This window comes from Scyliorhinus torazame, chromosome 4 (genome assembly GCF_047496885.1).
Source record: "Scyliorhinus torazame isolate Kashiwa2021f chromosome 4, sScyTor2.1, whole genome shotgun sequence".
NCBI classification, from domain to species: Eukaryota; Metazoa; Chordata; class Chondrichthyes; order Carcharhiniformes; family Scyliorhinidae; genus Scyliorhinus; species Scyliorhinus torazame.
Genome location: NC_092710.1, coordinates 97,458,417 through 97,483,991, shown reverse-complemented (window position 1 = coordinate 97,483,991; position 25,575 = coordinate 97,458,417). Strand labels below are relative to the sequence as shown.

At 45.2% G+C, this 25,575-nt stretch overlaps 1 protein-coding gene across 11 annotated transcripts in view; it reads right to left on the bottom strand.

Annotated features, from left to right (window-relative positions):
- adgrb3 (adhesion G protein-coupled receptor B3) overlaps positions 1-25,575 on the bottom strand; it is a 1,156,404-nt gene that overhangs the window by 768,582 nt on the left and 362,247 nt on the right. For 8 of the 11 annotated variants that reach the window (XM_072498355.1, XM_072498358.1, XM_072498361.1 and 5 more), the window contains 2 exons: positions 11,050-11,160; positions 4,876-5,037 (listed from right to left, as the gene is read on the bottom strand). In XM_072498355.1, the coding sequence (XP_072354456.1) occupies positions 4,876-5,037; positions 11,050-11,160 (273 nt within the window). The remainder of the gene's footprint in view (positions 1-4,875; positions 5,038-11,049; positions 11,161-25,575) is intronic. The other 3 variants (XM_072498356.1, XM_072498363.1, XM_072498364.1) reach the window with 2 other exon arrangements.

The following is a 25,575-nucleotide window of genomic DNA, read 5'->3' as shown; positions in this document are numbered from 1 at the left end:
AAGACTTGATTTCAGCAGGTAGCCTCACGTGAGGGAGGCAGTGAAGAGGCGAAGAGGTGGTGGAGAGGTTCAGCTGGTCTCAAGTGAAAGCAGGTGCCCAAAGCTACAAGAAAGTTGAGGGCAGAGCCCTGGGCCTCAGCTCCCCTTCCCTCCCCTCCCGAGTCACCCAAAACATGGGTAGTCCTGGAATCCCAGGACTTGTACTCTGTGGACTGCTTGCAATCCCCATCTTGCCCATTGCAGCTTCTGGTGATGCTTCGCCGGAAGCTCTCTGAGGCGGCATTTCCTCCTGAGTGACGTTCACACCTCCAGTCAGCTAATGCCTGTCAGTGCGTCGGTTGGCTGTGGGGAAGGCTGTGTCGGCAGGGATGTCTTCTCCACCCAGTCCTCGGATGGCAGGTAGGCAACCCAGTGATGCTAAAATTCCTGGCACGTACTCATACGGTCATTCCTGGGCTATTAGGGTCGAAGTTGCAAACTCATAATCCCAACACAGAACTTTGTCCATCGAGGGAATATCTGAAGAATCTAGCAAGCAGTCAGGGAGCGCTCAGAAACTTTTCACTCATTAAAATGGAATTGAAATTAAGCTAACTGCCGGGATTCTCTGGTTTCCCCCAGCCGTGTGTTTCTTGGCGACACGCCGTTCACTGGTGGCGGGATTCTCTACTCCCGCCGCTGGTAAATGAGATTTCCTATTGAAGCCACCCTACTCCGCCAGGATCCACAGACGGAGGTGCGCTGCCGGCGGGAAAAGAGAATCCCAATGGCTGGAGCATTTGGGCCAACATTTCAATTTATTGCACAGAACAACATTCCACTCTCACATTATCGAAGGAAGGAATTATTCCTGATATAAAAACAGGTAATAATCTAGAAATAGGTGGACTTTTGTAAATTTGACTTGGACCTGGAGAATATTAAGAAATAAAAACATGAACGGTTTATTTCTATTCTGGGTGTGGTTTTGCATGAAAGGGGGAGTTGGCAATCCTATGGTGCAATAGGAATTGCACAAAGCATTCTCAACAGGGAGGGATCAAGATGCAGATGTGCCTAAAAATCCCACGTGTCTCGCTGTTCCATCAGGAAATAAGAATCTGCAAATGGCTTTAAGTTATTGATGTGTTCTCGAAAGCTTGTGTGAAAGAATCTCATGAGGAAGGAATCAAAATAATTCACATGGGAAGTCTGGGCAATAACTATACAACCTGATTGGAACTGACTCCATCTTATCCCTCAGTTCCTCAATCAGGCTGACAAGCCAGGCCGCACCAAAACCCCTTTCCTCTTGTTTTTAGTTCTTTCATGGGATCTGGGTGTTGCTGACAAGGCCAGCAATTTTGTCACCTATCTCGAATTGCTCTTGCTAGGCCATTTCAGAGGGCAGTTAAGAGTCAACCACTGGAGTCACATGTCATCATGACCAGGAAAAGACAGCAGACTTCCTTCGCTAAAAGGGAATAAAGGATTGTTGTCAAGGTTATGATTATTAATGCAACCATTATTCAGTTCCTGGTTTTATGAATATAATGCAAATTCCACCAGCTGTCAATGTGGGGTTTGAACCCATATCTCCAGATCCTTACCATTACCAGCCCTGTGACATTATCACTACATCACCATCTCCCATCTTGTAGTTAGAGAGTCTGGGCAGGTAAAATAGCAACATGATAAGTGTGTCATTAATTCCCTGAGGATGAAAATTCATCAGGTTTGTTGGAAAGTGCAGTTTAGGGATTGGCTAAAGTGCCTCTATCAATATAGGAGAGCCTCACAAAGTGTCTAAAATGTGACTTGGTGTTAACAAATTAGTGCCCTCAGCAAGTTGTATATGTGCAGATGGCATTATTGCTTCGGGGGGGGGGGGGGGGGGGGGGTGGCGGCTGGGTAGCGCCGTGGTTAGTACTGCAGCCTCACGGCTCTGAGGACCCAGGTTCGATCCCGGTTCCCCGGTCTCTGGTCATGTGGAGTTTGCACATTCTCTCTGTGTCTGTGTGGGTCTCAACCCCGCACCCCAAAGATGTGCAGGGTGGGTGAATTGGCTGTGCTAAATTGCCCCATAATTGAAAAACAATATTGCTCAAGGGAAAAATATAGTGTAACTATCAAGAAGAATACAGAGCCAGATTCATTGTAGAAGTGTAAGATGTATCTATATAACGGGCAGCGCGGTAGCACAGTGATTAGCACTGTTGCTTCACAGTGCCAGGCTCCCAGCTTCGATTCCCGGCTTGGGTCACTGTCTGTGCCGTACAGAGTCTACTTTCGGTACACGTTCTCGCCGTGCCTGCGTGGGTTCCCTCCGGGTGCTCGGTTTCCTCCCACAGTCCAAAGATGTGCAGGTTAGGTGGATTGGCCAAGCTAAATTGCCCTTAATGTCCAAAAAAGGTTGGATGGGGTTACTGGGTTACGGGGATAGATTGGAGGTGTGGGCTTAAGTCGGGTGCTCTTTCTAAGGGCCGGTGCAGACTTGATGGGCCGAATGGCCTCCTTCTGCGAATGGCCTCCTTCTGCATTGCAAATTCTATGATTAACATAGCCAGAGTGTAATAGCCCTGTAACTGTTGGATTTCCTTTCCTCTTGACTTGAACTCCACACGTTTACCTCAATTAACTGATTGGCAATAACGTATCAGCCAGAACAGTGGGCAATTCAGCAGTAAAGGTATCACACCTGAACTTGATCCCCCTTCTCCACAAATACTCATGCATGTCTTTTCCCGCAATTAGCACCAGCTGATTGCCTCTTTATCATCCCCACCCACATAGTGGCCAAGACTTCAGTGTCTCTATTTCTCTTCCTAGCTGAGAATGATCAAGCTACTTGGGTACAGCCCGAGTACCAATGCTGGATCTTTCTTGCCCCTGTGGCTCAGCTGAGCCTTGCCTTCAACAACAGAGTCACTGGGTAAGCTGGTGTTATACTCAATTATTACTGGGTGACTCTTGGACAAAATAATAAGACCCAACTGCAGACAGCAGCAGAGGACATCTGGAATGAAGAGCCTGATTTGCTTATCCCTTGAGCTAAGTGCCAATTTTCAATTTTATTTTTCAAGAATGATTGAAGCAGTAACTGAACAGCGGTAAAAAACTTTCCTGTTTCTAATAGTAAGGAACTGAGGCGAGACAGTTCAATTTGAAGAATTTAATTGGACAGGAACATTTTTCACTCCAACCTGATTGCCTGGGAACATGCATAAAGGTGCCATGTTGATTAAATAAACTGTGTTCTTAAGCTAGAATAGTCTAAAAGGTCAGAGAGTTAGTCGTTAAGTGGCCAGGGAACTGTGGAAACGCAACTACAATAATTGGAAAATCCATTTATCCCATGGGATTGCGTACGTTGGAAGCAACATGATTCTTGTTGCAATAGACTCTTAGATTTTTTCTGAAGTGGGTTGAGCTCCCACTTACTTGCCTTGAACATGAATAATATCACCATATGAACTGCAGTGGGGATCCATAGAATTCCTACAGCGCAGACGGAGGTCATTCAGCCCATCAAGCCTGCACCGACCCGCTGGAAGAGCACCCTAACCAGGCCCACTCCCCCGCCCTATCCCTGTAATCCAACCTAACCTGCACATCTTTGGACACTAAGGGACAACTTTAACATGGCCAATCCACCTAACCCGCACATCTTTGGACTGTGGGAGGAAACCCACGCAGACACGGGGAGAACGTGCAAACTCCACACAATCAGTCACCCAAGGCCAGAATTCAACCCGGGTCATTGGCACCTGTGAGGCAGCAGTGCTAACCACTGTGCCAACGAACCGCCCAGAGAAGATGGCCACTTCCTCATCAGGGCTAAGGGCGAGGTACAATATGAACAGTGGCCCCTCAACTGATGCCCACGCCCCAAGAATAGACCCAAAGTAAAAACGCACTCGGCTGGGCAAGGCTTCCAAGGTGCTAGCATGCATGTGAGGATGTCAGGATGGAATTTGTTATCATGTGCATCCGCCCCAATCTGCCAAGAACATTGGGAGCCCATATCACATAGCTGTTCAGGCCCCTGGCATTCGGATGTCCAAAATTGGATGTTAGACCACCCAACCCTGAACAGTAGCTTATATGACAAGTAAATTACACTGACCTACTGTGAGCTGAATATAAAGTTTCAAATACATGAGGGACCCAATACTGCAGTTGGCAAGAATGCAAATTGTATTTAATTCCACCAGCTCTCTTTTCTATCCTAGTACTGAGAAACTGAATCATTTGCTGTGACAATTCGCTGGGTCCCTTGCCACTAAACATAAATTTTTCCATCCCTTGATTTTCCTTTTTTCTCCCCAACACTGAGAGTTCCGTTGAGATGAAGCTGCTCTCCAGTAATGATGGTCTCGATCTTGTATGAAACCTGTCATTTTTATGATGCACAAGCAATCACTATCCAACAACATTACAGCAACTGTACACCAGCCAGCTAGCGGGAAAAATCAGAATGCAAAGAGCACCAAAATAAATAAATAAATAAAGCTGAACAGGCTTCCGCATGCTACTGGCGGCACCATGAAAAGAATTATTCCAATTCCCGTGATGTTTTTGGCTAAACAGTATGATTTGTTGACAGCTCAAATTCAAAGCATTGAGCTTACCTCAACACACATTGAGTGTGAGTTGCATGGCATCTTGTCAAATCCAAACATATCATTGCAACACCAATTTTTTAAAAAATGACTTTCACGCAGTTTTAAAATTACAACAGGTAACATGTCTAAGCATTCAATCACACTGAATAAAAAACAAACAAATTTTCACAGAAGCAAAAATGCACAAATTTGAAAATGATCTTTGTTCGGTTTGTCTATCGAGACATATAATTAAACATCCATATTTTTACTCATCCATTGCTAACACTACCTGGACAGAGGGCAGTGTTATTGCAAACCCTTGATTCTCTTAAAGGCACGCTGCACAGAATCCCGTAAGATGATACACAAGCTCTGGTTCGCACCTGCGACCCTTGACCACATGTTACTGAACACATACTCCACTGGGTCCATTCTTCTGTAACAGGGTCTCCTGCGTAGAAAGAGTGACATACCAATTATTAAACAGCATCGGTTCCATTGACAATAACACAATACTACCAAGACTAAACAGGACAGACAAGGTTTGCAATCATGCGTCTCAGCTAGAAACCATAACCATGAGGGAATTGAAAGGAGTAGTTGCGAAGGTTCCCAGTGATCGTTGAAGCAAGTCTGGAATGATAATTGAATGGGGACAGTTCTAGTTGTACATCGTTGGGTGTCTGAGATTCACAACCAAACTTCTTCTGATTGATGGGTCTGGCTGGGAACAAGTTTTCTTGGCTCCTGAGGGGAATTTTGAGACACCGTAGGCCCACCGTCCACATTTTCGAACTAAAAAAGGCCTTGTCTAGTTAGCTTCTAAAATGCTGTTGGAACTTGACTGGTCTGTCCAATTATTTTCTTAATTCCTGCTCCCCAGGCCATTGGGGTTATACTCCATGCTGTGTCGAGTACAGATGGTGGGTGCTGGCCTCCCTGGCGTTGGTGGTGAGTGGGTAGGGGGTGCACGGGTTTGGAGCTTGTGAGGGGTGCGGGTCGAGGTGGGGGGGAAGGGGGGGGGGGTTGCGGTGGGTGGGTTGGAGGGAATTGCTGCATTCATAAATGAGGTAAGAAACTGACTCCAGAATTCAAACTCACATTTTTGCTTTGCCCAAACGCAAACATATAATAATTGCAAGCTAAAATAAACCGAGCGGTGCATATTTACTCAGGAATCCCATGCCATTTAGAATAGAGACCCCATTTACATTTGAGAAGTAATGTCATGACAGCATTTATAGAGGTCAGAAAACAAGCATTAGCAGGAGATAATGACATCTCCAAGGGACTCTTGGTGGTAATGGCTGAGTCCTATGAGCACTTTAATGAAAGTTGTTCCTGAATTGTTAGACTAGTCATTATGCACCTCCTAAGTATGCATTATGAATCGTAAAAATCAAAATTATTTTCAAGTACACTGACACATTAATTGCAAGGTTATCAGCTGTTCCAAGCTATGTTGCATGGTTATATTTGTAAGTCCTGAAATGTCTATGGGACATTTGTATGTCCCATAGACACCAAAACACAAAGGGCTTGTTTCTCCCACAAGCCAGCAATCAACATGTCTACGATCGCTTGAGAACAAACTACAGGCTTTAAAGAAGATCACAGTATATATTTTCAGTGCTTCAATTTTTGGCAAGTTCCTTGCACCCTCCGTGTTGTTATTCAAACAGTGAAGAGCAATTGTTTGCATCGAATGGGCATGGTGGCACAGATCACTAGCCAGTTCACAGTAAGCAACGCACGCCACAGGGAGTCACCACCCAAACTTCAAACATTAGCTATGAGCTGGGGTCTGGCCGAGGCTGGTTCACGTGAGCTAGAAAGGAGAACAGAAAATATTGAGCATACACAGCAGGACACAGACAGAGCTGCTGAGATGGGCGGTCAAGTAGCAGATGAAATTTAATGCAGGGAAGTATGAAGCGATTCGTTTTTGTGGCAGAAAGACAATATGAAATAAAGGGTACAATTTTAAAGGGGGTGCAAGAGCAGAGGAACCAGGGGTATATATGCATAGATCATTGAAGATGGCAGGGCAGGGTTATATTGCATACTGCATTCTGGGTTTTATTAATAGGGCCAGAGTATAGGAGCAAGGAAAACCTGTACAATGTACTGATTTGGCCTCAAATGGCACATTGCGTCCAGTTCGGGACACCACACCTTGGGAAGCATGGTTATCTGGAATGCATTGCCTAATGATATGGTAGAGGAAGAATCAATTCAAAAGAGATTTTGATTAGAATCTGAAGAGGAAGAAAATACAGGATTATGGGGAAAAGGCAGGCGGGGGTGGCACCAGGTGCATTGTTATTTCAGAGAATATTGAAAACACTTTGCATTTCAATGGGCTGTAAATCATTCTATAATGCTACGATTCGATGTCAGTTAATACCTATGAAGTGCGAAACAAGTTATTACAACTTGAGCATGAATTTTTTCAGCAAAGCGATAAACCCACCGCTAGTACTGAACTTTCAGCTCTGATGAAAGGTCCGAATCCAAGACATTAACCCCTTTTTCCCTTTTCCAGATGCTGGCTGACCTTAACTGAATACCCAGCATTGGGTATTATTATTCCAGATACGCAGTTTTTCCATATTTATTCAGAGTCCACAGGAAACTCCTCGTTAAGGCTGTTTGATCAGCAGAATAGGGCAGGAGGTTTAGGGGGATGTGAGGAAAAATATTTTTTACCCAAGGGGTGGTGACGGTCTGGAATGCACTCCCTGGGAGGGCGGTAGAGGCAGGTTGCCTTACATCCTTTAGAAAGCACCTGGATGAACACTTGGCACGTCATAACTTTCGAAGCTATTGGTCAAGGGCTGGCAAAGGGGACTAGGTACCAGGTCAGGTGCTTTTCATATGTCGATGCAGACTCGATGGGCAGGAGGGCCTTTTCTGCACTGTATTTTCTGTGAATTCCTGTGATTCTGAGGACAGAAAAGGACTAAAACAAAGCAGCAATGAATCAAAGAAAGCAAATTCATCCTTGAACAAAAATGTTTTCTTTTGAAATAATTACCAAAAGCTATTCCTTTATTAAAGTCTCATTGACTTTAGCAAACCAGGAACATCATCTCTGATAGATACATCTGTAAGTCTCTAGTGGGCAGGTGGTGGTGCTGTGGGGATATGGGAGCAACCTAGCCTCGAGACTCTGCTGTGTGCTAGCGATCCATCATTACATTGAACAAATAGGAGTCCTTTTTTTAATATAAAACTAAGATTAATGTCTAGAAACTACAGTTTGTGATATTAATGTGTTTGCTTGTTGTTTCTTTGCCTGGTTTAACAGATACATTAGTCCATTCAAGTGTTCATCGCCTCATATCATCAACAGTCACATCCAGGCATGAAACCAATAGAAGTGGCCACAGCAGCACTGTGCTGTCTCCCATATCTAAATAACTGCCTCGAGTGATTCTTACTTCTTCATGTTTGCTACAGACAAGTCCTTGGACTGTTATCACTATAACCCAGTTGGGCTAAAGCCACTTTCTCCATGCACACCAATGCTCGCAGGGATTTAATCAGGCTGACAAATGCATCCTGAAATAGTCGGGGATATTATTAGGGAAGAGGAATTGAAGCTCCTAACATTGCCAAAGTCTACATGACACTTGCGACACGCACTGCCATCCAATATAACTTAGTGCTGGTACTTAGGATATCTAGGGAAGGCAACAGATGTAATCAGAAGCAATGATGAAGCCCTTGCTCTTGTTATATAGTCTGCTGAAGATTGGTAGTTCTAATAACTGCAGCTCTGCCATTGTTTCAGACGAGAGCTTTAACTGCATTAAAATGTCAACATCTCTGAAGATTTTTCTTATGGTTTAACTGCAGCGTGAATTTCTCCCCAGTACGTTTTCTTTTAAAGCCTAAGCCTTCGTTAACTGCTTTTACAATAAGAAACAGAGCAAATAAGGTTGCGTCATTCTTAAGGCAGTTAAACATTTCATACCATAACTTCCCATGCTGGGCAACATGGGCAGCACAGTGGTGCAGTGGTTAGCACTGCTGTCTCACAGCACCAGGGACCCAGGTTCAATTCCAGCCTTGGGTAACTGTCTGTGTGGAGTTTGTACGTTCTCCCCGTGTCTGCGTGGGTTTCCTCCGGGTGCTCCGGTTTCCTCCCACAGTCCAAAGATGCGCAGGTTAGGTGGTTTGGCTATGCTAAATTGCCCCTTAGTGTCCAGGGATGTGCAGGTTAGCTTATGGGGTTACGGGCATAGGGCAGGGTAGACGGGTGAGTGGACCTAGGTAGGGTGCTCTTTCAAAGGATCAGTGCAGGCTCAATGGGCTGAACAGCCTCTTTCTGTACTGTAGGGATTCTATGATTCTATGTATTCTCATGTCACAGCCTCAATGCTAATAAGAAATCTGCATCAATAACTTTGCAGCTGGTTATTTATTTCACTTGGGTCGAGGCAAGTTAGAGAGAAGGCACCAAAGGATTTTTTAAAAATACAGTGATACATATTACAGATCTACGTCAGTGGACAATAAAGTACAATGAACACCAACTTGTTATACATTGATAGTGAACACAATGCCCTGAAGTGTATTACAAACAGCCCATTTTCCCTGGAAATACTTGTCAACAACTATAGCAGCACAGGCGTGATGAAATGAAACACTAAATACAGAAAACATGCAAAATCAAAGATAAAAAATATATATTTACCTTGGAAAATCCTGATAATTTCCCCCCTTTATCACCTCCTACTCACTGAAACCCAACCTCTTTCAGGCAGAGTAATAAGGCAATCTGAACTGAAGGTTTCTTCAGAACAGCTTCTGCATGTTACTCTGTCACTGATTGGCAGGATCAGTTCGTCCACTGAGGCTTGCTAACTTTGCCACTCTGCTCCTCTCTCTACTTCTCCAACCCCCTTCTTCCTCTCTGAGTCCGAGCAACCCACCTATTTCATTAGAAGCACTCCTTTCGAACTATAAAAGAACCCCGACTATTAGATAGCAAAGAGCCTGAAAATCAAGTGAAGAGACAGGGAAGTAAATGGTCTACCATTAACATGATTAAATATTAATATTGAAAACGCTTAGCATTTCAATGATTTGGACTTGATCATTTCAATGAACCTGAATGCATGACATTCTTTTTTGAAAATAATAATGAAAATCAAATCCTGCATTAATAAAACATAAGGAAATAAGTTGAAGAAAGCTTTTCGTGCAGTGTAAGGTTATTCCAACCACTGGTGTGAAATTGGGAATCTGCTCATCTCCATCAGCTAAGGAATGATGGCTGGTGCACCCTCAAGCCACACAATGAGAGTGGGCAAAGAAAACAAATAGCAATTTGAACAATGAGCTTCTGAATAGTTAGGCACATCTAAGCATCCATTGGAGGTGGAAAATATTCAGCTTTTTAATTGATGAACAAAGTCTGTGTTAATCACAATCGTTGGAATTGGAGACGATCATAATTTTTTCCTCAAATCAGCACACTGTTGCTTTCACATCGCATGGGTCCAATGAAAGCTCTGATAGCATGCACTTTCTAGCACCCGAACAATGAGCTAGGAGTGACAACATCTTCCGTGCCTGTTGGGCACCGCAGGGGCTGGGGTGACTTATTGACCCCGTTAATCACATTTTGATTTTATGTCTTAAGTTTCCTTTGTGATTCGTTTTTTTGTTTTTGGCAGTTTCCATTTAGGACCGTCCCTTCAATTTGTCCCTCAATTCATTTTTTGATTTCATTTAATTGGTTATTTATGTTGCACAAAGTAATTGGAGTGATGGCATGGATGGTTGCAGAGAACCAAGGAGTACTTTAAACCTTACTCTCCAGGAGGAAGGGGGGCGCCGGGGCAATGTCGCTCAAGATCGGGTAGAACATCAGTTTTACACTCCAGCCAATATTGACTTCAACTGAGGATAAAATCAGACAGAGTGTCAGACCAGTGTTGTACCCGATTGAATCAGTTACCCAAGCAGTGGATCAGGGTCAAATGGCACCCAGTGCGAATGCTTTGAGGCACTACGACATGTGTTCAAAGACAAGGATTTCCCTGCGTATCTGGGGGGCGGGGGAGGGGGGCAGGATATTCAAGAGCCCCAAACCTCGAGCCACAAGAAACATGAACATCTAATCTCGGCAAACATTTTCCAAGTTTGCCTCATTGTTTTTGCAAAAGAAGTGCAACCCCCTGCAAATAAAGAATAAACTAATGCTTACATGCATGGGTTTTTATTAATACTAAATAAATGTTTCTAAAATACGGTTGCCAGTTCTTGTACAGCTACAGACTAGTTGGTATTTCTGGACATTTTTGGGTGACTGATCTTAAATAAAATGGTTAATGTACACGGCACGTCACCTGCACGATTAAAACTAAAAGAAAAAAACTCTATGAAAGCATGCAGTGGGTTTGTTATATTGATAAAATGAAGACAGGAATAGAACTATTGAATTAATTACCAGTATGTGGCATAATTTTACCAGCATCAGCTTGTTCCTGAGGGACCTTTCTCTCATGAACTGATCGAGGTCGCTGACTTTTTATTGTGTGATCTCCCATCAATCCATATTCTAAGGATAGAATTAGAGGTTTATGAAAGCTCTACCATTGCACAATTACACACATTTACATTGTATTTTAGTCATTCTTACTGATCTCAATGACAAGGTATGAACAAAACAGGTACAAGAATCTTTTGTCAATCAGCGTAGTAAAAAATTACAAATGCATGTTTTATTTTTACTGATGAATGGGAGTGGGAGTGGGGAGTTCCTTTTTGTGTTATGTGGAGACAGAGAGAGAGACTGAGAGCCACTCCTTTGTGAAGGAGTTGGCAAGTTTCTGTATGCTTAGCCCCAGGTGAGAAATGCAGGAATAGGAACAGAACATGCAGCACATCAAACCTTTGACCTTGGTGAAAGTGGGCCTCTACCAGCCACGCAAAACAGGATCGCGGCGAATTGGCAGCCGACCTTTCACCGCGCCTGATCTCTTTTCCACTGGAGTTCACGGGACAATGGGCGGTTCAAGATCTGGCGGGATGTTTGTGACCAAGTCTTGTTTTGAAATTTTAAAACCTTGCCGATGTTTTCCAAGTCATTGCACACTAAAATCTGGAGTGGCGAACGATTGGCTGTCAATCCGCCAACGAGCCTGTTGCCCCTCTGCTGGCCCTGACCCTTGTGAAACCTGAAACTGAAAATTGTTTTTATAAGATGAAAAATCAACAGTGCATAATGCACAGGCACACACAGAAAATGTGCTGACATAACTTTACATTTGAAGGGACTTTTATGTAGAACGCACAGCATTTTCTGTTTCTTTAACGATTTGGCACAATTTATGCAGGCTGGTATTTATAATCTGCGCAAACTTCCTCCCACCCCTCTTCATCTCACCCGAACAGCGTATCCTCCTATTCCATTCTCCTTCATGTGCGTATCGAGCTTTCCATTAAATGCATCAATTAAATACGCTTAATTCAAAGTTAATTTGAGTCCACAGCTGCCATGATTTACCATGCACTCTCTCTAAAGGTGCATCATGACTTCTATCTAATGCTGTCCGAATTACGTAGTCAGATGTTACTTTTACAGAAGCACAAGACCAAAAAGCCCATGTGTAGGATCCTTCCCATGTAAACATACAGGTTGAAAGGTAATGAATTCATTTGGGGGAGTAGCATTGCATAGCAGAAACTGAGTGAAGGAAAGACAATATTCCCCCTTTCTTTCTCGAGTGCACAAAAGGAGATTCCTCATTGTTAAGTGGGCCCGGGGAATTCTATCAAAAGCAGTAGATCGTGGAACAGACAGAAAACATTCTCTCAGCTTGCCCTTGTGTAGGAGAAGATAATAGGAAAATACTGACAAAATCTGAACTAATAAAACTGGAAAATGTTGATGACAAACAGTGTGCATTGACTGAAGGCAGCTGAACATTTCAGGTACAGACGCTTATCACAACCGTTCTGACGAAAGGGCTTAACCTGACTATCCTTTTGCCTTTTCTGCCCTACCCTCCAACAATGTCTCCTTATATAATTGAGCATTGGAAACGGTGGGCTGCAAATTGATCCGACCTGATGTTTGGACATGGAGGGGTGTTATGATCTGTGGTTTGAAAACTGGGTGGCACAGTGGCACAGTGGTTAGCACTGCTGCCTCACAGCACCAGGAAGCCGGGTGCGATTCTGACCTTGGGTAACTGTGTAGTCTGCACGATCTCCCTGTGTCTGCGTGGGTTTCCTCCGGGAGCTCCGGTTTCTTCCCACAGTCCAAAGATGTGCCGGTTAGGTGGATTGGCCATGCTAAATTGCCTAATAGTGTCCAGAGGGTGCAGGTTAGGTGGGGTTATGAGAATAGGGCGGGGGAGTGAGGCCTGGGTAGGGGGCTCTTTCAGAGGGTCGGTGCAGACTGATGGGCAAGAAGGCCTCCCTCTGCACTGTAGGGGTTCTATGATTCTAACTGGAAACAAGCTGGGAAAATGCAGAATTGATGGGTTCACCTTAATTGACTTTATTATTTTATTCTTTCATGGTATGTGGGCTTCATTGGCTAGGCCAGCATTTATTGCCCATTCCTAATTACCCTTGAGAAGGTAGTGGCCAGCTGTCTTTTTAAGCCACCGCAGTCCATTTGTGTAGGTTCACCCATGGTGCTGTTAGGGAGGGAGCCCCCGGAATTTGACCCAGTGACAGGGACAGTGAAGGAACAGCAATATAGATTCAATTCAAGGTGGTGGGTGGTTTGGAGGGGACTTGCAGGTGGTGGTGTTCCCATGCACCTGCTGCCCTTGTCCTTCTAGATGTTAGAAGTTGTGGATTTGGAAGGTGCTGACGAAGGAGTCACAGTGAGTTGCTGCAGTGCATCTTGTAGATGGTACAGACGACTGCCACTATGCATCAGTGATGGAGGGAGTGAATGTTCAAGGTGGTGAATGGGGTGCCCATCAATAGGCTGCATTGCCTTGGATGGTGTCGAGCTTCTTGAGTGTTGTTGGAGAGGCACTCATTCAGGCATGTGGTGTGTATTCCATTAGACTCCTGACTTGTGCCTTAGATGGTGGTCAGACTTTAGGGAGTCAGGAGTTGCTCTCCACAGAATTCCCAGCCTCCAACCTGCTCTGGTAGCTACAGTATTCATATGACTGGTTCAGTTTCTAGTCAATGGTTAACCCCCCCCCCCCCCCCTTCCCCCCCTCCCCAGGATATTGACAGTGGGGAATTCAGCAATGGTAATGCCATTGAGGGGCGATGACTAGATTCTCTCTGGTCATTGTCTGCCGCTTGTGTGGCGTAAGTGTTACTTGCCACTTTGAAATGAAAATCGCTTATTGTCAGAAGTAGGCTTCAATGAAGTTACTGTGAAAAGCCCCTAGTCGCCACATTCTGCTGCCTGTTCGGGGAGGCTGGTATGGGAACCTTTCTGCACAAGCCTAAATTCTGTCCAAGTCTTGCTGCATATTATTCTGGAGTACCTCAGTATGTAAGGAGTTGCAAATGTTGCTGAATATCGTGCCATCATCAGCCAACATCCCCACTTCTGACCTTTTGATGGAAGGAAGGTCATTGATGAAGTAGCTGAAGAAGGTTGGGCCTAGGACATTACCCTGAGGAACTCCTGCAGTGATGTCCTGAGACTGAGTTGATTGATTTCCAACAACAACAATCATCTTCCTTTGTGTTGAGGGTAGAACAGTTGAGGAACAATGGTGGATGTTCAGGGAGATATTAAATTAAAGTATCTTCCTGAGAGGAAGAGGAATTATAAAAGAGAGAAAAATATTCCATGGCTATACAAGGATGTCAAGGAAGACATAAAGGCAAAAACTAGGGCACACCATGATGCAAAAGCTAGTGGTAAACTGGAGGATTGGGGGAACTTTAACGTTCAGCAAAAAGCTACCAAAATATAATCAAAAGAGCTAAGATGAACTGCGAAAGGAAACTAGCAGAAAACATAAATACGGATGGCAAAAGCTTCTATAAGTATATAAAGAGGAAGAGAATAGCGAAAGTAAATGTTGGCCTTTTAGAGGATGATACTGGTGAGCTAATAATAGATGGCAGAGACACTAAACCAATATGTTGCCTCTGCCTTCATGGTAGAGGATAATATGAAGTTTCCAAAAACTGCAGTTAATGCAGAGGAACTTGGTGCAATAACCATCACTAGTATTGAATAAACTAATATGATTAAAGGGATTAAGGCTAGGCTGATTGACAGAAAGCAGAGGGTCGGCATAAATGGTCCTTCTTTGGTAACTAGTAGGGTGCAGCAGGGGTCAGTCCTCAGACCGCAACTGTTTACAATCTATATAAATGATCTGCAAGCAAGGGCAGAGTATAACATAAGCAAAATTTGCATATGATATTAAAATAGGTGGGAAAGCAGGCAGTGAAGAAAAGAAAGAGTTTACAGACGGATATAGATAGGCTAGGAGAATGGGACAAAATCTGACAGATGGAGTTTAATGTGGAGAAGTGTGAGGTTATCCATTTTGTCTGAAAAAATAGAAAGGCAAATTATTATCTAAATGGAAAGCAGATTCAAAATGTGTCTGGGCAGAGGTATCTGGGAGTCTTTGTTCAGGAATCGCAGAAAATCGGTATGCAAGTACAACGTGGAATAAAAAAGGCAAATGGAATTTTAGTTTATTGCAAAAGGATTGGAGTATAAAAGTAGAGAGGTGTTGTTGCAATTATATAGGGTGTTGGAGTATTGTGTTCAGTTTTGGTCCCCTTATTTGAGGAAGGAAGTGGTGGCATTGGAGGCAGTTCAGAGGAGGTTCATCAGATTGATTCCAGGGATGAACGGGTTGACGTATGAGGAGAGATTAAACAGTTTGGGCTTCTTCTCACTGGAGTTTAGAAGGATGAGAGATGATCTGATTGAGGTATATAAAATACTAAAAGAGATTAATAAAGTAAACGTAGACCAAATGTGCCCCCTTGTGGGTAAATCTTGGATGAGAGGTCAAGGATATACGTTGAGAGGTGGCAGATTTAGAACTGAGATTAGGAGGAACTGCGTCTCTCAGAGGGTGGTGAATTTGTCGAACTCGCTGCCCCATAATGCGGTGGAATCTGAGTCATTAAATAGTTTCAATAAGGAGATAGATATATTTCTGATTTTAAAAAACAGGTTAAAAGGATATGGGGAACTGGTAAGGAGGTGGATTTGAGACCATAGAATCATCGAATTTGCAGTGCAGAAGGAGGCTATTCGGCCCATCAAAACTGCACCAGCCCTTGGAAAGAGCACACTACCCAAGCCCACACCTCCACCCTATTCCCGAAACACTGAAACCCCCACCTAACCTTTTTGGACACTAAGGGCAATTTAGCATGGCCAATCCACCTAACCTGCACATTTTTGTACTGTGCGAGGAAACCGGAGCACCCGGAGGAAACCCACGCAGACATGGGGAGAACGTGCAGTCTCCGCACAGACAGTGACCCAAGTCGCAATCGATCCTGGGACCCTAGAGCTGTGAACAACAAAGAACAAAGAACAAAGAAATGTACAGCACAGGAACAGGCCCTTCGGCCCTCCAAGCCCGTGCCGACCATGCTGCCCGACTAAACTACAATCTTCTACACTTCCTGGGTCCGTATCCTTCTATTCCCATCCTATTCATATATTTGTCAAGAAGCCCCTTAAATGTCCCTATCGTCCCTGCTTCCACTACCTCCTCCGGTAGCGAGTTCCAGGCACCCACTACCCTCTGCGTAAAAAACTTGCCTCGTACATCTACTCTAAACCTTGCCCCTCTCACCTTAAACCTATGCCCCCTAGTAATTGACCCCTCTACCCTGGGGAAAAGCCTCTGACTATCCACTCTGTCTATGCCCCTCATAATTTTGTATACCTCTATCAGGTCTCCCCTCAACCTCCTTCGTTCCAGTGAGAACAAACCGAGTTTATTCAATCGCTCCTCATAGCTAATGCCCTCCATACCAGGCAACATTCTGGTAAATCTCTTCTGCACCCTCTCTAAAGCCTCCATATCCTTCTGGTAGTGTGGCGACCAGAATTGAACACTATACTCCAAGTGTGGCCTAACTAAGGTTCTATACAGCTGCAACATGACTTGCCAATTCTTATACTCAATGCCCCGGCCAATGAAGGCAAGCATGCCGTATGCCTTCTTGACTACCTTCTCCACCTGTGTTGCCCCTTTCAATGACCTGTGGACCTGTACTCCTAGATCTCTTTGACTTTCAATACTTTTGAGGGTTCTACCATTCACTGTATATTCCCTATCTGCATTAGACCTTCCAAAATGCATTACCTCACATTGTCCGGATTAAACTCCATCTGCAATCTCTCCGCCCAAGTCTCCAGACAATCTAAATCCTGCTGTATCCTCCGACAGTCCTCATCGCTATCCGCAATTCCACCAACCTTTGTGTCGTCTGCAAACTTACTAATCAGACCAGTTACATTTTCCTCCAAATCATTTATATATACTACAAAGAGCAAAGGTCCCAGCACTGATCCCTGTGGAACACCACTGGTCACAGCCCTCCAATTAGAAAAGCATCCCTCCATTGCTACTCTCTGCCTTCTATGGCCTAGCCAGTTCTGTATCCACCTTGCCAGCTCACCCCTGATCCCGTGTGACTTCACCTTTTGTACTAGTCTACCATGAGGGACCTTGTCAAAGGCCTTACTGAAGTCCATATAGACAACATCTACTGCCCTACCTGCATCAATCATCTTAGTGACCTCCTCGAAAAACTCTATCAAGTTAGTGAGACACAACCTCCCCTTCACAAAACCGTGCTAACTGTGCTAACCACTGTGCTACTGTGCTGCCCAGGAAGTGATCAGCCATGATCTGATTGAATGGTGGAGCAGGCTGAATTGCCTACTTGCTTTTGCTCCTAATTTCTATGTGTTGGGCATGTCTCCAACCAGTGGAGAGCTTTGACCCTGTTTCCCATTAACTCCAATTTTAGGAGGGCGCCTTGATGCCAAACTCTGCCAAATGTTGCCTTGATGTCAAGGGCAGTCACTCTCAGCTAACAAAATGAGTTCAACTCTTTTATCCATTTTTAATAAAGACTGTAATGAGGTCAGGGGCTGGGTGGTCCCAGAACCCAAACTGAGCATCAGTGAGTGGGTTATTGCTAAGGAAGTGCTGCTTGATTGCACTGTCAAGAACCTCTTCCATTACTTTGCTCATGATCGTGATTAGGCTGACGGGGCAGTAATTGGCCAGGTTCGATTTGTCCTGCTTCTTGTGGGCAGGACATAACTGGGCAAATTTCCACATTGCGAGGTAGATGCCAGTGTTGTAGCTGTACTAGAATAGCTTGGTTAGGGGCACAACAAGTTATGAAGCACAAGTCTTCATTATTATTACTTGAATCTTGGCAGGGCCATAGTCTTTGCCAGGGCCTTCAGCCATTTCTTGATATCACATGGAGTGAACTGAATTGGCCGAAGGCTGGCATCTATGTTGCTGAGGACCTCTGGAGGAAGCCAAGATTGATCATCCATTTAGCGCTTCAGATGGTTTCAAATGCTTCGGCCTTGTCTTTTGAACTGAAGTCCTGGGTTCTCCCAACATTGATGGGGGGAATATTTGTGAAACCTCCTTTTCCAGTTATGTAATAGTCCACAACCATTTGTGAGGGATGTGGCAGGGCTTCCGAGGTTAGATCTGTTGGTTGTGGAACCACTTAGCTCTGTCGACCACATACTGTGTGCTGTTTAGGATGCATGTAGTCCTGTATCGTAACTTCACCAGGTTAACACCTCATTTAAGCTAATCCTGGTGTTACTCTTGGCATATTCTTCTGCAGTTCCCACTGATCCAAGGTAAATCCCCGTTTAGTGTTAATGGTAGAGTGGGGGAAATACCAAACTATTAGGTTACTGATTGTGGTGAAGTACAATTCTGCTCCTGTTGATGGCCCACAACTCCTCGTGAATGCCCAGTCTTGGGTTGCTAGATCTGTTTGAAGTCTATCCCATTTAGCACGGTGGTAGTGCCACACAACACGATGGAGAACATCCTCAATGTGAAGATGAGACTTTGCCTCCACAAGGGCTGTGCAGTGGTCCCTTCTACCAATACTGTCATGGCTTTTGCCTTTGCTTGACAAGTCTGTGAGGCAGCTCTCCCAACTTTGGTACACGCCCCCAGTTGTTGGTAAGGACCACTTTGCAGGGTCATTAAGGCTGGGTGTGCCATTTCAGGTGGCGATGCCATGTATTCCATCTGGATTCATTCCTTCTTGACCTTATAGTGGTTCGATACAACTGAGTGGCTTGCTGGGCCATTTCAGAGTCAGCTTTGCTGTGGATGTGGAGTCACATAGCCATGGTCTGACCTGTGCCGAGCCCATATTCCATGGTGTGGGCTTTCTGTACGCAGGGGGTCACATAACATTCTGAAGAAAACATATGCTTCAAGCAGCCATCTTGTTTTAAACACTTCTCTCTCAAAGAAAAGTTGCAATAATGAACTGCAGCTGCTGGATAATCTCATTTATATGTGGGAGAAGGAGCTTTGCATATTTCACCAGGAAAAGACCCTCCATCTTTGTGATGCCTTCTTTGATGCACAGCATCCCTACAGTGCAGAAGGAGGCCATTCAGCCCATCGAGTCTGCACTGACCCTCTGAAAGAGCACTCTACCTACACCAAAACCCCAGCCCTATGCCCTTAGCCCCACCTAATCTGTACATCTTTAGACAATAATGGGCAATTTTAGCACATCTGTGGACTGTGGGAGGAAACCGGAGTACCCGGAGGAAACCCACACAAAGAGGAGGAAGGAAGTCATATTTCTCTTGGTGTGGGTGTTGCAGGAAGCTGTTGGGATTGAAACTCTGAGGGTAATGGTGGCACGTGACAAGGGATGCAGGGTAATGTCCACAATGTTACTCTCAGGACATGGCAGCAGTGTTGGAAAATGGTCAATGACCCCAGTTGAGTGGTCACAGTGAATGAATGGAGTTGCACCTCACATCTCCTACTCAACCACACCTCGCACTGCTCAATCCTCCATACAGCCGTCACTCAGCCAGCAACACTCTCTAACACTCAGGGGAATCACCGCACACACACACGCGCAATGGGGAGGTGGTGGCAGGGACCGAGGTTACAATACCACTGTGGCAGATGGTGAAATTTGAACTCAGTAAAATTCTGGAATTAAAACTCTATCAGTGACCACAAAACAATGGCTGATTGGTATAAACTGCCATCTGGTTCACCAAGTCCCTTTAGGTTTTACCTGGTCTGACCTACACGTGACTCCAGACCCACAGCAAGATGGTTGCCTCTTAACTTCCCTCTTCTATGGCCTAGCAAGCCACTCAGTTATATCAAATAGCTATAAAGATTGGACAGACAACCCGGAATCGACCTAGGCTTCGGAAATTACAAAGAGAAACCCAGCCCTGTCCCCCCTCCAAAGTCCTCTTCACTAACATCTGGGGGGTCTTGCCTCCAAAATTGGGAGAGTTGTCTCCCAGACTAGTCAAGCAACAGCCTGACATAATCATACTCAAGTAATCATATCTTATAGGCAATGTCCCAGGCACATCAGGACAGACCCAGCAGAGGTGGCAGCACAGTGGTATACAGTTGGGAAGGAGTTGCGCTGGGAGTCCTCAACATCACTCTGGACCCCATGAAGTCTCATGGCATCAGGTCAAACATGGGCAAGGAAACCTCCTGCTGATTACCATTTACCATCCACTGTCAGCTGATGAGTCAGTACTCCTTCATGTTGAATACCACTTGGAGGAAGTACTGAGGGTGGCAAGGGCACAGAATATGTTCTGGGCGGGGACTTCAATGTCCATCACTAAGAGTGGCTCGGTAGTACCACCACAGATCTAACTGGCAGGGTCCAAAAGGACATAGCTGCTAGACTGGGACTGCAGCAGGTGGTGAGGAAACCAACAAGAGGAAAAAACATACTTGACCTCATCCTCACCAATCTGCCAGCTGCAGATGCATTTGTCCATGACAGTATCGGTAGAAGTTACCATCACACAGTCCTTGTGGAGACAAAGTCCTGTCTTCACATTGACGATACCTTCCATCGTGTTGTGTGACACTACCACTTGATCTAGCAACTCATGGTTGGGCATTAATGAGGCACTGTGGGCCATCAGCAGCAGCAGAATCAAAGGCTACCTTGATGTAACCTCATGGCACGGCATATCTCCCACTCTATCATTACATTCAAACCAGAGGATCAATCCTGGTTCAGTGACGAATGCAGGAGAGAATGCCAGGAGCAACACCTAGTATACCTAAAAATGAGGTGTCAACCTGGTGAAGCTACAACACAGGACTACTTGTGTGCCAAACAGCAGAAGCAGCAAGTAATAGACAGAGCTAAGCAATTCCATAACCAGCGGATCAGATCTAAGCTCTGCCACATCCAGACAAGAATGGTGGTAGACAATTAAACAACTCACTGGGGGAGGAGGTTTTACAAGTATCCCCATCCTTAATGATGGAGGAACCCAGCCAATGTGCAAATGACAAGGCTGAAGAATTTGTAACAATCTTCAGCCAGAAATGCAGAGTGAATTATCCATCTTGACATCCTCCAGAGGTCCTCAGCATCACAGATGTCAGTCTTCAGTTAATTTGATTTACTCCACGTGATATCAAGAAACGGCTGAAAGTATTGAATACTGCAAAGGCTCTGGGCCCTGACAATATTCCAACAATAGTACTGAAGATATGTGCTCCAGGACTTGCCATGTCTCTAGCCAAGCTATTCCAGTATAGCTACAACACTGGCATTTACCCGGCAATGTAGAAAAGTGCCCAGGCATGTACAAAAATCAGGACAAATCCAACCCAGCCAATTACACATGACCAGTCTACTCTCAGTCATACGTAAAGTGATGGAAAGAGTCATCAACAGTGCTATCAAGCAGCATCTTGCTAAGCAATAATCTTCTCACCGACGCTCGGTTTGGATTCCGCCAGGGCCACTCAGGTCCTGACCTCATTACAGCCGTTGTACAAACATGGACAAAAGAGTTGAACTCATGATGTGAGGTGAGAGTGACTGCCCTTGGCATCAAGGCGGCATTTGACTGAGATTAGCTTTAAGAAACCCGAGAATAACTGGAGTCAATGGTAATGAGGAGGGAACATCTCCACTGGTTGGAGTCATGCCTGACACACAGCAAGATGGTTGTGGTGGTTGGAGGTCAATCAGCTCAGCTCCAGGACATCACTGCAGGAGTTCCTCAAGGTAGTGACCTAGGCCCAACCAGCTTCAGTGGCTTCATCAATGACCTTTTTCCCATCATAAGGTCAGAAGTGAGAATATTCGCTGATGACTGCACAATGTTCAGCACCATCAGTAACTCTTCAGATACTGAATCAATTCATGTGCAAATGAATCAAGAACTGGACAATATCCTTGGGTTAAGAAATGTAAAGTAATATTTGGACCGCACAAGTGCCAGGCAATGACAATCTTCAATAAGAGGGAATCTAACCATTGCCCCTTGATATTCATTCACATTAGCATCACTGAATCCCCCGCTGTCAACATCCTGGGAGTTACCATTGAGCAGAAACTGAACTGAACTAGCCATATATAAACACTGTGGCTACGAGAACAGGGTCAGAGGCTAAGAAACCTTGAGGCGAGAAACTCACCTCCTGACTCCCCAAAACGTGTCCACCATCTACAAGGCACAAGTCAAGAGTGTGACAGAATACTCTCCACTTGTCTCACTGAGTGCAGCTCCAACAACACTCAAGAAGCTCGACACCATTCAGCACGAAGCAGCCTGGTTGATTGGCACCCCATCTACAAACATTCACTCTTTCCACCGTTGACACACAGTCGCAGCAGTGTGTAGTATCTACAAGATGCGCTGCAGAAAATCACTAAGGCTCCTGAGACATCACCTTCTGAACCTGGGACCGCTACCATCAGCTCAAGGGCAGCAGACACATGGGAACACCACAGACCCCTTCCATGTCACTCACCATCCGCCATTCCTTCACTGTCGCTGGGTCAAAATCATGGAACTCCCTCCCTAACAGTACTGTGGGCAATAAGGATGGGGAATAAGTGCTGTTCTAACCAGTGACTCCCACATCCTGTGAGTGAATAAAGAACACACACACACACATACACACGTGCACTCTCTTGCAGGAGAAAGCCGCCCACAGCATACCGGAGACCCAAAGCACTAGTAGAGAACCAGCACAGTTGTATTACCTCAATAATGCGTACAGCATTTTCAGCACCAACGCCATATATGGCAGCCAGCACTGTCCAGGTATCCTCGATAACAGTAAGTTGCTGCCTTCTGCATCTTCTCCACTCACTCCTCACCCTCCTCCTGAAAGGTGCCATGCAATGGGAACTCCCGAGTGACTGTGGACATTCAGCTTTGAACCCAGCTCACTTTCTGTCATAGAATCCCAACTATGTAGAAGGAGGCCATTCAGCCCATTGAGTCTGCACCGACCCTTCTTTGTCTTATTTATGTATTGTTGGGTAAAATAGTTGAGTGAAGGTTTTTTCTGCATTGAATGTTGTTGGCCAAAGATGAGGAGGCTGAAATGGATGTATTATAAGGAGAAGAAACATCAATATTGGGGATGGGAAAGCTAATTTCAATTGAAGAGGAGCCTCACAATGTGACCTCTGTGCTTTGTATTTGGCTGGTGCATGTGGTCTCTATCCCTCCTCCTGATCCAGTGATGGACTCTGGATCTCAGGAGCTAGTAGTCGCTCCTGGGAATTACACATTTCGAGAGGATGCAGAAACCTCCCCCACAAACAAGGACAACCTCTCAAGTGTGTCCTGCTCCCCCCCCCCCCCTCAGACCCTGAGACACCTAAAGCAGTGAAGCCATTGCTTTGGTGTCCTAACTGGTTTGCCTCACAATGTTGTGTTAGTCACTCCATGATTCTCATCGAAGGTTTCTCTAAACTTGTAGTGGGGCGGTGGGTGGGGGCCGTGAGTTATGTGTTGAGGGGTATCCCCCCCTGAGCTGCCATCTGGCTGGTTGTCTCAGAAGCCTGAGAAGAATGGAACTACTGACTGTCACAGGGTAACTTTATTGTGGCTGCTACCAGGATAGTGAGAATTCACCATGGCAAATTTCTTGGTTTGGCAGCACAACCAACTGCACATTGGCAGAATGGTGAATCGTGTGGTTGTGATATTACTCCCTGTTGGCACGAGGGGTCGTGCAGAGCCAGTGTCAATGACACTTTCAATCATTGGGAAACCAGCTATCTTGGGAAATCCACATTCCCTCACATCCTGGTCTCCCTATAGAGGGGAAGAAGCTGAAGTCTCCTCTCCACCTCTGTCATTTCCAGGATGCCTCTGTGAACAGTGAATTTGACACATTATTGCTGTCATCAGCTCCAGCCAGGAATCCGGGTTGCGATGAATGAAAGGGCAACAGTGATCTTCGCAGGCACTGGGATAGTCGTTCCCATCCTGGTTTAAGGCTCTCGGTCTTCATGAAGGAGTTGACATCACTCCGTCGCCATGTCCTTAGTAAAGTAGAGTCTCCTGAGTCACTGCTCTTTGCCCATCCAAACATAGGACAGGCACTCCCAGAAGATCGTCTTAGGGTGGAACCTTCTATGGTGAGTCTTTCTTCTTCTCTACGCCTTCTCCACTGTATATCTTGATCAAGTTGTATAGCAAGTGTGCTTGCATATATTATAACAAGCAGTAGCATTAAGCAAATTAATTTCAGACCATGTGTCATCCAAAGTAAGGCCATTAAGTGTAAGTTACAAGAAGGAGAAAAGAATAGAAGGTATCAGTGTTGGGCTTAGATGAAGAGTGTGGAAGGAGGTTTCATGTGGAGCCGAACACTGGCAAAGATCAGTTGGACACAACAATCTGTTTCTGTCATAAAATCGTCAAGTCTTAATGGTAGAGAAGGAGGCTATTCAGCTCATCGGGTCCATGTTGGGCTGTGTTGTATATTCAATGTTAAAGTCCCTTCAAATCACTATTCTCTCAGCGCTCAATCCAATCAGCTACTCTCTGTCTGTATCTTGCAGTTGACCAATGCTGGTTGCCAATTTTGTTCCAAGGCATCAGCTCCTAGAAAGGAGTCACTCGTCAGGGTCAATTTGGAGTTTTGGAGAATGACTGGTGTTGGCTGTCTTCCATGGGCAGAACGAAGACGCGGTCATCATCTTAAGGCATGACCTGGTTAACATTATGCTGCAATGGGTAGTGCCCTCCAGCTCTCCTGATTCAGGTTAATCCAGCTAGCAAAATGGCCTTGCTGCCAGGTCTTTCAACATCAAACCAAAATGGCAGTGACCATATCATTGTTGTTTTTTAAATTCATTCGCAGGATGTGGGCATCGCTGGCTGGGCAGCATTGTTGCCCATCCCTAACTGCCCTGATGGTGAGCAACCTTTTGATTCTCTGCAATCCACGTAGCGTAGGTGCACCCAAGGTGCTGTTGGGGAGGGAATTCCAGGATTTTGATTCTGTGAAAGGGAAGGAATGGCCGATATATTTCCAAGTCAGGATGGTGAGTGGGGTGGAGGGGAACTTGCAGATGGTGATGTTCCCCATACATCTGCTGCCCTTGTCCTTCTAGATAGTGGAGGCTGTGAGTTTGAAAGGTGTTGTCAAAGGAGCCTTGGTGAGTTGTTGCAGTGCATCTTGTTTATGGTACACACTGCTCCCACTGTGCGCCTGTGGTGGATGGATTGAATGTTTATGGTGTGCCAATCAAGCAGACTGCTTTATTCTGGATGGTGTCAAGATTCTGAGTATTGTTAGAGCTGCACTTATCCAGGCAGTGGCGAGTTATACTCCTGACATGTGCCTTGTAGATGGTGGACAGGCTTTGGGGAGTCAGGAGGTGAATTAATCTCCACAGGATCCTCAGCCTCTGACCTGCTCCTGTAGCCACAGTATTTCTATGGCTAGTCCAGTGCCACTTCTGGTCAAGTATGTTAACAATGGGGAATCCAGTG